This window comes from Microtus pennsylvanicus, chromosome 9 (genome assembly GCF_037038515.1).
Source record: "Microtus pennsylvanicus isolate mMicPen1 chromosome 9, mMicPen1.hap1, whole genome shotgun sequence".
Lineage (NCBI taxonomy): Eukaryota > Metazoa > Chordata > Mammalia > Rodentia > Cricetidae > Microtus > Microtus pennsylvanicus.
Genome location: NC_134587.1, coordinates 77,988,566 through 78,002,135, shown reverse-complemented (window position 1 = coordinate 78,002,135; position 13,570 = coordinate 77,988,566). Strand labels below are relative to the sequence as shown.

The window sequence follows — 13,570 nt, the reverse complement described above, 5'->3', positions numbered from 1 at the left end:
ACTATAAATAACAGTAAAGTTTGAGCACTAAGATTTTATTCTCCACTTTTATTTCCAGCTATTGCATCAAATTCTTACTTTTAGAATTCATCTATTTTAGTGAAGCTTCTTTTTTATTTGTAAAAATACTTTATTAGAAGTAATAACACTCCTTTGGTTTTTTTTTACATTGTGTTTTCCTAGTTTATAGTTTTGAAATGTTTTAATCACCCCACAAAACCAAAGTTTCGTGCATCTATTTGGAGTACGATTTCGGTACCCCACTAACTTTGGCTCTTTTATAACTCATGTACATGTGATTAATGACACCCCATCCACACTCCCACCCCAGCTTTCTGTAGTCACTCTGTGAGTCTCTTTTCTACAATCAAGACTTTTGTATAATTCTTTACAAAATGAGAGGAGGAGCTATTCATATACTCATATATGTTTGACATACGTGTATATTTTTATTGGAATATTGAATAATAATAGAGTAAATTGGAGTATTTGGAGATTATGATTAGTTAATGAGAATATATTTCACCATATATACACACACATATGTGTGTTATAAATAAATTATATATATAACATAATATATATTAAATAATATGCATGTTATTTGTATATGATATATTAAGACCTCTGAAGTATTTGCAAATTAGTTCTTCGTGTGATCCATCTTTTTTATTTCAATGACAGAGCATCCATAGGTCCTTCCATTTTGCTTTTTCCTGGTGGTCAATGTGTCTGGGCCTTCTTTGCTGTACCTATTGCCATTCATGACCCTTTTTTTTGGGAAGTAAATTTCAGTCTCTTTGCTCCTTTGCTGGAACATAGTTAGAGGACCTCTCCGGATTTATTGCTGCATTTACAGGTGTAGCCTATGGTTTATTTAGCCTCCATGTTTATTCTAGGCAGTGTTTCTCAACCTTCCCAGTGCTGTGACCTCTAATACAGTTCCTCACACTGTGGTGACTCCCAACCATGAAATTTATTTTGCTGCTGCTTCATAATTTTAACTTGCTTATTGTTATGAATCATAATGTAAATATCTGTGTTTTCTTCTTCATGTATTGTGTGATTAATCTTGGGTGGCTGCTCTGAAAGGGTCGTCTGATTCCCAAAGGGGCCTCGCCCCACGGGTTGAGAACCTCTGATTTAAGGTGCGAGGCAAGAGTCAGGCAACAGCAGGGTAGTCTTAGAATCTTCTATTTGGTTCCATTGTCTACACCTATAACTCAAAGGCATTGTCACCCAGCTGATTATCACTGCTTAGAGGTCATCAGAAAGTCAGAGAATGGAAATCTTCCAAGATGGCTGCTCTCTTTTGAAATAACTTAGGCCGTTTAGGTATCTCATAATTATTTATACATTTTTGAACCAATGTATTAGTTTTTTAGAAACAGTAACACAATTATATATCAGGTTTGAGTTGGTTTTGTACGAAGTCTATAGATTAGCTTGTAGAAAACTGTGATCGGGCAATCATATGTCCTTAAATCCATGAACATGGTATATCTCTGTAATTAGATCTTCATTAACTTCTCATAGCAAGGTTTTATAACTCCAGAGCATTCATTTTTACACAAGCATTTTTGTCAACTTTAACTTAACATCTTTCATCATCATGCTGTGAATCTAATTATCTTGTCTTATAGTCATTGTTAATACTTACAATTAGTTTTTAATATTAGCCTTTAATTCTGTGATCTTGCTGTACCTACTCTTTATTTAAGATTAACCCAACTAGAAACTAATCAACTTTATTGATCTCTTTAAAGAACTAGATTTTGATAGTCTTATTTGTTTTTCAGCTTTTAATTTTAATGACTTCTGCTTCTATCTTTATTATTTCTATTCTTTTCTTGTAAGATCAAAGGAGTCTTTAGTCTAGTACCAATTGAGCCTCATTGTTGACTTGACTGGTGTAGAGATTTTCACAAATCACAGTAGCTGATGGCAGCTTCAGGAAATGATCTACCTACTGACTCCTGGTCATCTTTACTGGCTAAGAAAGATCCTTCTCATTCCTCAACCAGAGTGGTACTTAGAGAAAAGCAGGAGAAATCTCTCTGCAGAGAAGCAGAGCTCTTCATCTGGGGTACTCCCCTCTGTGAATGCTAGCTGATCTCTGACCTTTGCCTCACAACTTTCAGGTCATGTTTGGACTTTTTTTTGGTTGCCCAAAACCTGCTACCAGTAATCAGTTGACGTTGAGACAATAGTAGGACTCAACTGCTTTTCTTTAGCATTCTCTCACAGTCCATATGCACTTCGTCTCAACGTGTGGTACGTATTAATAATACAGCTGAAAAGCTATAATCAGTAAGTTAAATTATCATCAAGAAGTACATAAATTCCTACCTGAATTTTATATTATCCCTAAATGAACATGACTGAGTGTGTAAAGTCAGGCAACTTTCTTTTGATTCTATTAGTAGTTTAGTCATGTCATTTGACATGGTAATTGTTATAATTCAAAGAGTAATAGCATCTAGCAGTTGTTCATGAACATTTATTATAATTAGTATATTTATATTTTATGTGAAAGTAACACAGAAGACTTGAGCTTTTTGCTTATTTCTCAGAAAGCAGTCTTAGGGTCCAAAATCAGCAAAATGTTGATAATATTTAATCCTGATTCCAACAGCAAGATGCATGAAGTAACTAGTAGGAGTTGGGATATCCACAATTTAAAGGCAGATTAAGGAGTTATAGTGACCAGAGAAGTGGCATAGTTGCGCCAGCGTGCTGAACTCCTTCACTTAATAAAATACTAGAAATGGATGCTGTAAAGAAGAAAAGCTGAAAAATTAAAATAATTAAAATGAATAGAAGAATTTTAAAAATGAAAAATAAGAAGAGTTTGATTCCTCCTATAATTTTAAATGTACCTAAAATTTACTTTATTCTTACATATTCAGATCTTACTAAATCAATATAAGTTTAAAGTGTATTTAAACTTATTTCACATTATGTTACAGTGGCTTTGCTTGCTTTTTGTAAGAATTAGACTTCTGAAATCAGGACAAAAGAATGACATCATAACATAGGAAGAATTCTGGAGGCATCACTACTTCCCCTTTCTCCTCGGCTAAGAAAATTTAATGACATTTATTACCAAAGAGGTTCTCAACCAGAATATAATCCCCACCGCTACACATGCAGAAACAGATCAAGACATAAAATCGTGTACATCACGACCTTCCTGGTGGAAACAGTCACAGTTATCATACACCCCATGTGCCAGATAGCAGTTGTCAGAGCGAACATGATATAGACATTCCTTAGACCAAAAAGATGCTCCCTTCTTTCTACAAATTCTCTTTGCACTGGCCTTTTGAATATCTACATGAGGGAGAACTCCTTTGTGAAGTCATAGTCCTTTAGAAAGATTTACGCTGGATTAGGCATTACCATTCATTAAGCTGGTTTTTCGACTACAAGGACCAAATCACTAATAGGGGTTAATCAAATGGGGTTTTAATAAGCTCCTTCCAATTGGTCTTAAAACACACACACACTTTCCATTCCCCATCATCATTCATATTATTTAGAAACCATGGAGTAGCACCCTGGGCAGTCCTAAATGTTAGACTTCATAAAAACAAGTTGCACAATAAGACCAAAGTGCATTTATGCTACAGAGCTTTGGAAAAGAAGATGCCCCCATCACTAAACCAAAGAAAATAGGACCTAAAGACATCATAAAATAGTAAAGTGTGCTTGCTCCCAGAAGAACAAATTAATAAATTATACAGAATTGGATAAGATCTATAATACATTAGTAAGGCCAGATAATTGTCTGAAATGGAAACAATTAGAGACCTACTTCAGTCAAGCTCTCTAGGTTTAAATACAGATAAGAATCTGCTCTCCGGGGATCAGAGTTTTCACAGCTTTGCCTGGCCAGAGTGGCTCTGCCTGTGGCTGACATTAGATTGTATCACAAAAATAAGGAACTGCAGAACTCTGAAATCATTTCTCCTACAGTTCCAGTGGAATCTTAAGGAACTGGTGGACACTGCAACCCTCTGATGGAGCTGGTTACCACAAACTGGAGCTGGTTACCACAAACTGGAGCTGGTTATCACAAACTGGTTTCACCTCTCAGTAACATAAAAACTGGGGATATTCCAAATTTGGCTAAATTTGCTCGAGGAATTACTACCTAAACTCTAGTTTCTAAAGGACAGTTATTTGCACTGCCATGGGTTCATTTGGAAGGCCGACTTGGTTGGGTTAAAAAACATCCAGGCTATAAATTGGAGGATACCACTTTGGTTTGTGTTTGTGGGGATATTTCTAAAGAGGTTTTCTGAACGGTGAAGAACTACCCTAATGTGGGTGGTACCATTTCATAGACTGGGGTTCCAAATGTTAAAAGAGGGAAAAGAAAATCACACTCCTATGCACCAATCCCTGTTCCCCTTCCCTGCAGTTGCCAAGGACCAAGCCCCACCCCCAGCCCTGCCTGCCACCATTGATGGAATGCACACTTTTGAAGTGTGAGCCAGGATCAACCTCCACCCTTAAGTTGCTTCTTGTCCAGAATTTAGCTTCAGAGATTAGAAAATCAGCTAATGCAGATGCATAACATTTCCTATAAACTACAAGAAGGAACATAACAATGATAATAATAAGTATAAATAAACTCTAAATAAAAGTGATTTTAATATCATATTCACGATGCATGGCTACGGCTGAGATATAGCCATATGGCTGAAACAGTCTCACAACAAAATATCAGCTTGATAAGGTTTCAGAAATAAGGATACAAGATTCCAGCTCTACATTGAGCAATAATAAAATTAACTATTAAAGCCCATCTTGATTAAAACCGTTTATCTGACCTTTAAAAATATTTATTTGGAAGGTTGTAATAATATGCCTATAGTGCCAACAGTAGAAAAAAGAACTGAGACAGAAGGATAGGGAGTTTGAGTCCAAAGTAAGCAACATAGCCATGGCAAGGGGCTGGGCACAGACAGAGACAGAGAGGAAGACGGGGAGAGGGAAAGGGTATTAATATATACCCTCACTCCTCAAGCTATTAATAAAAGTTATAATTTTGTTATTAACTTCTTTTACTAGAACTTCTTAGCTGGAAGGCTAGTGAAACAGTTCATTGCTTGCCACCAAGCCTGACAACTTAAGTTCTTTCCTAAGGTCTCATAGAGTAAAAGGAAAGACAACTCCTGCATGTTATCTGCTGATCTACGCAAGAAAATCATGTCACAAGCATCAGCATTCACACACACACACACACACACACACACACACACACACACACTACAATAAATGTGTAAAGTACTTTAGACTCTCTTAGGGTAGGTCTATGGATCACTCCATGGAATTTATACTAGGAATTAATTGGCTTCTTTTCTGATAACCACTGAGATGGCCTACAACGAAGGGTTCAGATGTTATCCTAGAGAGCTGTGTTACAGAGAGGTTGGACTAGAGTTCTTCTTATTTTGAGATGAGACCTGGTGTTTCCTAGAGTGAGCACTGAGCTGGGCCTTGTTATCTTGAATTATCGCCAGTCAGTTTCATAGCTGAGATGACCTAAAGCCCCACAGCCCTTTCAGCCTTCTTCCCTCCTCCAGTTCAACGGGTTATTTTATTTGGATAAAATTGGGAAGTTTTGGTCCACAGCTTGATACTAACTAAACCTAGATTAGTAATGAACTTTAGTCACTATTAGTTGAAGGCCTATCAAGATGATAGGGAGGCTAGTGAGCTTTGGAGGCAAACAGCACTGAATATGAGTACTAGATCTGCTACCTACTGATGGACCATCCTCAGATTTCTTCTGTTGGAGCTGCTGTTTCCTATTCTCCTGTATGAAAACTCTAAACCCCCACAGCGTGTGCTACAATGAATCATGCATTGCTACATAAACCTAGAGGGATAAATTGTGATACCCATCATTGCTCCTTTTTCCTTTCTCAGCTTAGTTACAGAAAAGCTTCCTACCAAATAAGGTCAACCAATTGTCAGTAAGGGTACAGCTCGCCACTGCAGAGAGTTAACCTGCTATTCCCCCAAACATCTCCACCCTGTCAATAGTTGTCAGATTTTTAAAATGAGACAGATTCTGTCTTTATTGTTAAAGAATAAAAATACTCTCTGTACAATTGACTAATATTTCTCATAAAACGCACCACTTGGTAATCATATAAATCATCATAAGTCACTTCTCTGAGTTTCTCATCCAAATATTCAACCAACTGAGGGTCAAAAATACTCACTGAGAAATAAAACACTCCATCTTTATGTACCAAGCAAATTTAGGATGCTTCCATCCCCTAAGCAGTGTTTCTTGACCTGTGGGTCACAACCCCTGTGTGATCACCCTTGGGCCACCCTTTCACAGGCATCCCCTAAGACCATCAGAAAACATAGATATTTACATTACAATTCCTACCAGTATAAAATTACAGTGAGGAAGTAGAAAGAAAAATAACTTTATGGTTGGGGTCAGCACCACATGAGGAACTGTATTAAAGGGTCACAGCATAAGGAAGGTCGATGCCACCCTTTAAACCATACATTATATCCACTCTCGACCAGCATTTACATTGTGCTAGGTATTATAATTAAGGTGAGAGAATATAAAGTGTGTTTGAAGACCATTCTAGAGCCTTTCCCAACACTGTGTCACTGCCTAAAGGAACTGGAACATTCGCTGCTGTTTTTATCTCTGGGTCCTAGAGCCCCTTCAACACAGGTACCAACAGATGGCTGTATTACCAATTGCCAAGGACTGTGTTAGAAGAATGTTCCAGATCCTCGGTTATTCACTGCAGCTACCTCTGCTGTCTGACTGGAAACACTCTTTTCAATGGAGCGATTGCTATAGGTCACAAGGTTCATAGATGGGTGATATCGGTGGATAAACTTTCTCCTCTGGTAGCAAGCATAGACTTATCTTCCAACAGCATGAACAATAGTTGTAGGGGTGAATTTTCTACTTGGAAACCATCTCAATATCGTCATGTTTAATGACGTAAGTACTTGTTATCTTCAGCAATATGACCGTATAATAATATAGTGGAAAGTAGGCTTAGCGGTGGTGATGATGCCTCTAGTCCCAGCATTTGGGAGACAGAGGCAGATGCCAGCATGATCTATGGAACAAATTACAGGCTAGCAAAGGCTGCACAGAGAAACCCTGTCTTGAAGTAAAAAAAAAAAAATTGTTATAGAGAGTAACCAAGAGTCTAGGCAAGAGCCTATAATACAGGGGGAGTAAGCTATAAGATCCCTTTGGGCATCAATGCGAAACTATGTAATTCATTTCTGGTACTGGGAGTTTTATTTGGTAGCACATGATGTCTATTGGGGCCTTGGCTCTCTTTTAAAATTCCTTCCATACGCATCTATATTTTAGGAAACACCTACTGCAGTAGTTTTCCTGACTTTTCAAGGTGCCTTGGTGTCTGTTGTCCCTCCCCACACTTCCTCCTCCACCTTCGCCTCCCCTCCTTCTCCCGAATTAACCCTCCTATTCTAGCCACCACTTTGTCTATTTATAATGCTATATTCTAGATCTGAAGTTGCTCCCCGGAGGATGCATCAGTATTGGGGGCTTGAGCCTCAGTGAAACGGGAGGACTTTGAAGTGCTCCAGCCTAGTGGGGCATGGAGGTCTCTGAGGGTCTACTCTTGGGCTGGATTAACACACATGGATTCAGAAAGAATCTTGTCAAGAGTGAATTGTGGTAAGAAGAGCAAACTTGACCCTTAGTCTCTCTCTCCCTTCTGCCCAGCGCACTGACCTCTTCCTTCCTCATACTTTTCAACAATGATGCCACCTGCCATTAGGCCCTTGAGAAAGGCCCATCTAATAGCGCCTTGAAAGTGTCCTTAAAAATCACAAACTAAATAAAGCTCCGTGTAACCATGCAGCCCCAAGTGTTTCACTATAGCAATCGAAACAGACCTGTGTAGGAACCTGGGGAGCCTTAACAAATTGGGAACAGTAAATCTTAGGATGTATTTTAGGATTATTACAGAGCTGTAATTACTACTGTTAGTTACAACCTCTGAGCACTCTCACTTGCAGGGTCTTCTGTACGATCAAAGTGGTCAAAGGTGTCTGGAAAAGCGGATACAGGCAGAATCGTAGAGCTGCCAGAGAACAGGGTGGGTTAAAAACGCCTTCTTGACTTTAAACAATTACAATTATGGTCACAATGAGCATTCACCCAGCACCCTGCAATTTTCCCCGCTGCTTGTCCAGTGTCATTTTGTCTCGTAAAGGTTACAACTTGGCTGGCCCTTTGATGCTGTCTCATGCCACACTGCTCGGCTTCCCTGCCGAACCTTGAAAGCTATGAGGTGGAATCGGGGGACAGTGAGAAAGGAGGAAGACACTGAAAGTCAGAAAACCTGCTAAACCCATTGGCATAAATGTTTGGCTTTTTAGAAACGCAATAATATGTCTGGGGTGTGGCGGGGGGGGGGGAGAGCAATTGGCTCACATTTCATTCCCAAAACTGTACAAAAACTGCCTGGAACCTATTTTTAAAAAAAAATCTTCTGAGATGGATAATTGATATATAACCAATAATCAGTTTGCTTACTCAGAAAGCTGGTGTTGCAAAACCTGGGCATATTTGAATCTAATTTTGAGGCAAAGCTGGGGCTTATCAGACTAAACCACTAACCACTGACTGTAAAGGAGCAGCTTGGGGAGGAAATACAGGGAGCTGGTGAATATTTTGTTTTAAAAACTGAGGCTACCGTTTAAGAAACAGTGCAGCCGTGCCTGCTTTACCGTGTAACCACAACTTCAAAGCGAGCATTGGTCTCAAAGCCAGTCGGCTCTAAAACCTGGAATCAGGGACATCAATCGTTGATGAGAAGATGACAGGGCTACCTGCCCTGCTCCATGCTCGGTTGGTCGCGAGGAAGGAGCGGCTGGCATCTTTAGGAAGTGGCACCGCATAGCGAGCGAGGTGATTGGGTTACGCTGGCTGGGCGCATCCCGATAGCGGGCGCGGGAGCCGCTGGCCCTAAGCCTTTCCAGATGTGGCCGCGGCGCGCGCTGGGCTGTGGGCCAGGAGGCCGCCTGCAGCCGCGTCCGGAGGCCGCAGCGCCAGCCGCAATGCCTGCGTCCTGAGAGTCCAGGAGGAACGAGGGTCCCGGGGGTCCGCCCGAAGTCATTCGCGGGTAGATGGGAGAGCCTGAGGACCACGTGATGGCCCGGCCCCTGCGAGCCCCGCTGCGGAGGTCCTTTAGCGACCACATCAGGGACTCCACCGCCAGGGCGCTGGATGCTATCTGGAAAAACACCAGAGAGCGAAGGCTGGCAGGTGAGGAGCATGGGGGAGAGCCGGGAACTAACCAGAAAGCTTTTGAATGCACCGCCTCTGTCATTAACTCGCGAATTAACAACCTAATCAGCTGGAATATAGCAGTCTCTGGCCCTCTACATTTCGGGGGTGGGGGTGTTTCTTTTTCTTTTATTGCCTCTTGTTATTAGTCTGATTGTTTCCAGTTAAGGGTTTTGAGCTTTTTTTTTTTAACCTTGAGAAGAAAAGCAAGGTCCTTTGGAGTGTCAGGAAATCAGCGGTGCAGATGACAAACTGCAGGCGGTGGCCCTGAGCTCTGCAGAGCCTCGGTCGAGGGTCATCTGAGCAGTCTGGCCTGAAGTGGCCTGGCCTGACTGGGGCAGGCCAGGGGCCTGGCAGGATTAATGGGAGGCCCACCTGACCTCAGTCAGCTGGTATTTCCTCCAACCTAAGCTCTGAGTTCCAAGAGGGTAGCAGGTAAGCCAGAAGTAGCCCGTTGAATACAATAAAACATCCATACATTGGTGTAATTGGGATATTCCTGGGCTCGCGTGACAGGCGCCAAATGGCAGGACTGTGTTTGAAGGACCCCAGTGGAAAAAAAACATGAGATCAGCTTAATTCTTGGTAGGAAGAATATTCTGAAATCGACAGTATATTCTCACTTTGGCGGCAAACGACCCTGGGAGGAGAGCGGTATTCCAACAGCCTTCAAGGGCTCCTCGTTGGTGCGCTGAGCGAGCTTTATTTACTATGCCATCCACGTGGAGGGGTCAAAGTGTATGTTGTCTCGGCTTTTTGTTGTTTTCCGAATCCTGGACGGACTCCAGGAATAGTTAAAAGCTTGAACCACGCCGCCAAACATTGAACCAGGTTTCTGGGCGATGTTCTTGACAAAGGTTGCTTGATATCAAGAGATTGTCTCGACGGGACTCGCACGGGGGGAATTTAAGATGTGAGAATGTGATGAGGCGGACTATGAAGTTTCCTACCACCGTAGGCTGAGTTGGTTGGAATGGATGTGATTTGTTTCTTCCTTTTGAGACAAGGTCTCACTCTGTGCCGCAGGCTGGCCTTCACCTCTCCAAGGCTGAGGTTAGACATGTGATCCACACCATATAACAAATGAAATTTCTTTTCTCTGTTGATCTAAATAATACTTTCCAGGACCAGGAAAGGATGAACAATATTAAATTTAGCCAGAAAGCATGGCACAAAAAAAACCAATTATTTTAAATTTTACCATGTTATTACCGTTTGGAAACAAAATGGGATGTCTTAATTAAAGCAATCAAACTTTCCCAATTATCCAACGACAAGCTGCAGTTAACTGAAGGAAGCCAAAGACATAAGATATGCAAGATACCCAACTAGAATTGTTTGACCCCAAAAAGAAAGAAAAGAACTATTTCTTATTACTAATATAGCAATGTTTGATTATGGTTTTCTGTTTTAGCTTGAATCTTTTCAGGCAAATTGAAACATGAGCGTTTTCTTGGATTTCCTCTTCGATTTTCATAAAACCTAGAGTGTGACAGCTGAGGACAGATGAGAATGTGACTTGGAATTATGAATTATGACACGATAACGTGAAATTCAAAAATCTTGACTTGGAAGTTCTGGGTCCTTCCCAGTTTTGTTTTGGTTTGGTTCTGGTTGGGTATTAACAGTCTGATTGTGGAGTCCACATGCGGGAGCCGATAGAAAGTCATTAATACAAACCACCTGGAGACCAGCCATTACTTTTGGAGTGTGATGGAAAATGAAGCATTCCCCTAGCTCTGGCAGCAAATAGGATTTTGCTACTCCAGTTACGCTGAAGGAATTCTTCACGTTTACCATGTTTATATAGTGGAAGTGTGGGCCGAGAAAAAGAACCTGGGTGACAACTGACGCTAATGACTGGGGACCTGGGCACCATAGCTTACTCCCTGGCCCTTGGCTCGTGACTGACACTGTCAGTGTTTGTAAATTGGAGATTGGTCTGTTGCAACCCTCAAGAGTTCTTACTCCCGCCCCCTCCCTTCCCGCATTTCCGCACTCAGCCCTCCCACCGGCCGAAACACTGAACCACAGCTGTTCAAAGTTCATGGAGATTCACTTTTCTGCACGGCAGTGAGAATCTTCACTATATGACAACCCCACTTGGCCTTCCCTTGCAGAACGGAGGGTAGTGGGAAAGTCCCCACCTCCCTCTTCGCTGTGAAACAAATGAGGTGGCAGGGATGGGAACTGGGAGCATCTAGTGGAAAGTTCTTCTGCACACAGTGACTGGAAGGCGGCTGCCGTGATGCTGATGACCCCAGTGACTTAAACCCAGCTTCTCTACCACCAGAGGCTTGGGCTGTCTATACCCAGGCAAAGAGTTTGGTCATGGGAAGAAGTTTTAAGCTTTCTTTTTAGGTTATCTCTGTCTCTCCCATGTCTTGGTTAGTCTCAGTCTCTGTCTCTCTCTCTCCCCGCCCATAATTTAATAGTTCCTATTTATGATGCCCTAAATTATGCCATGTACAAAACCTGTCATTTACCTCCCCTTGCCTCAAAATCCTGTAAGGACTCTGTCGTTTTTAAGAATCTGCCTTCTTTAAAAAGCAAAATACAGAACCACCACTAGGAAAAGGCCACCCAGTTGTGAGAAACGACAGAATAGATAGTCTTAATTTCACCCACTTCTACTTATTCCCCACTCTGTGCCCAGCCACAACCCCTAGGTTTCTCTGACCCATGTCCCCAACCCTTCCTTGGGAGCAGTTGTGTCACTGAGTGGGAACTTGAGGATGACTGTGATTGATGGGCATGACTGTGATTGATGGGCACGACTGTGATTGATTGATGGGCACGACTGTGATTGATTGATGGGCACGACTGTGATTGATTGATGGGCACGACTGTGATTGATTGATGGGCACGACTGTGATTGATTGATGGGCATGACTGTGATTGATTGATGGGCATGACTGTGATTGATTGATGGGCACACAGCCCTGTCTGCTGAACTGAGTGTCTTTTCTCACACCTCTCTGAGGTCCTTACAGTCTAAGCACAACTCACCTTGTGCTGCCCACTCATCTCCCTCCTATTTGGTTCCTGGACATCTTGGCATCAAAGTGTATTTCATTCCCCCAAATCAGTTGCCTCCTAATTGCTCCCCGCAAGGCTTCTTGGCCTTATGTTAAGATGGATCTCTGTGGGGTTCTGATAATGCCTGTGGCTCGCTTCTCAATATATTTACAAATGTGTAAATAAAATATAGAGAATTATAAAGGAAACCAATTACAAGGAAACATACCTACAGAAGTGTTCGCACCTCACAGTGGTAATATAGTAATTTATTATGAACTAATTGTATGATGATCTTAATATAAGAACTTGGGTATAAAGTAAACGGCACTTTCAAAGGTTCCAGTGTACAACCCGCTGTGGTTTAGCTACAGTAAGAACTAGCCTGTGTTTGCTGCCCTGCTCCTAATTTCGCTCTTTGTCACTGACCAGTATAAACAGAAAATTCTAAAGGGCAATGGCCATTGCTGGGCCACCTGTGTAGAGTCTGTAACTTTACCATTTGATTACTGAAGGACTGTAATGCCCAGAGGTGCCCAGTGGTTGGCCACTGAGGTCATAGGAACATCTGTAGACAGAAAAAGAAATATGCCCATTATGTTGATCAGAGTAAGCTCAGATCCATAGAACTGCCGAAAAGGGGTAGATACAGACATTTGGTGATATATGCAGCTGTGCAGTGTGAGAAGGAAAAGCATAGTTTTGTCGGTAACAAAGTCCCAAGGACATCTAATATCCTGGGAAGAGGAAAGACAGCTCATCTACATTCATGACTGTGGAAACTGCAAAGAGAGTTTAAGAAAATAGATGTATGATTTTTTTTCCTGTCCAAATTTCTGAGTCCTTTGCTTCTACTCATAGACTGTTTGGTGCTTACGGTGGTTTTCAGATATTGCCAGCAGCTTTGCTGTGTGCTAGCTCTTGACCCAGTGGGGTATCAAGTGCTGTAGCTCCAGCAAAGGGCACCCATAAACATTAACCCTTATTACTGTGATGTTAGATTCTCATAGTGAGCTGGCTATGAACTTGATGTGTATTTAACAAAATTCTACAAACCGGTTAAAACGACTCTAAAGAAAAATAAAAACAACTTGAAATTGAAGACAGAATTAGTTTTTAAAAAAGACTGAAAATAGAGCAAATCCAGACTTGGGATGTGTAGTAACTTTCTTCAGCCTGGAAAGAGGAATTGATAAACTAAAAGGGAAATCTGTGCTAGTTTTC

General features: G+C 41.4%; 1 protein-coding gene across 2 annotated transcripts in view; it reads left to right on the top strand.

Moving 5' to 3' along the window:
• The window catches only part of Dlc1 (DLC1 Rho GTPase activating protein), a 347,498-nt gene that overhangs the window by 188,127 nt on the left and 145,801 nt on the right, over positions 1 to 13,570 (top strand). The window contains exon 1 of one of the 2 annotated variants that reach the window (XM_075986542.1): positions 8,831 to 9,307. The exons of the other annotated variant lie outside the window; for it this stretch is intronic. Coding sequence (XP_075842657.1) covers positions 9,169 to 9,307 — 139 coding nt within the window. The 5' untranslated portion in view covers positions 8,831 to 9,168. Of the gene's footprint in view, positions 1 to 8,830; positions 9,308 to 13,570 lie in introns of those variants that run through there. 2 annotated transcript variants of the gene reach the window in all.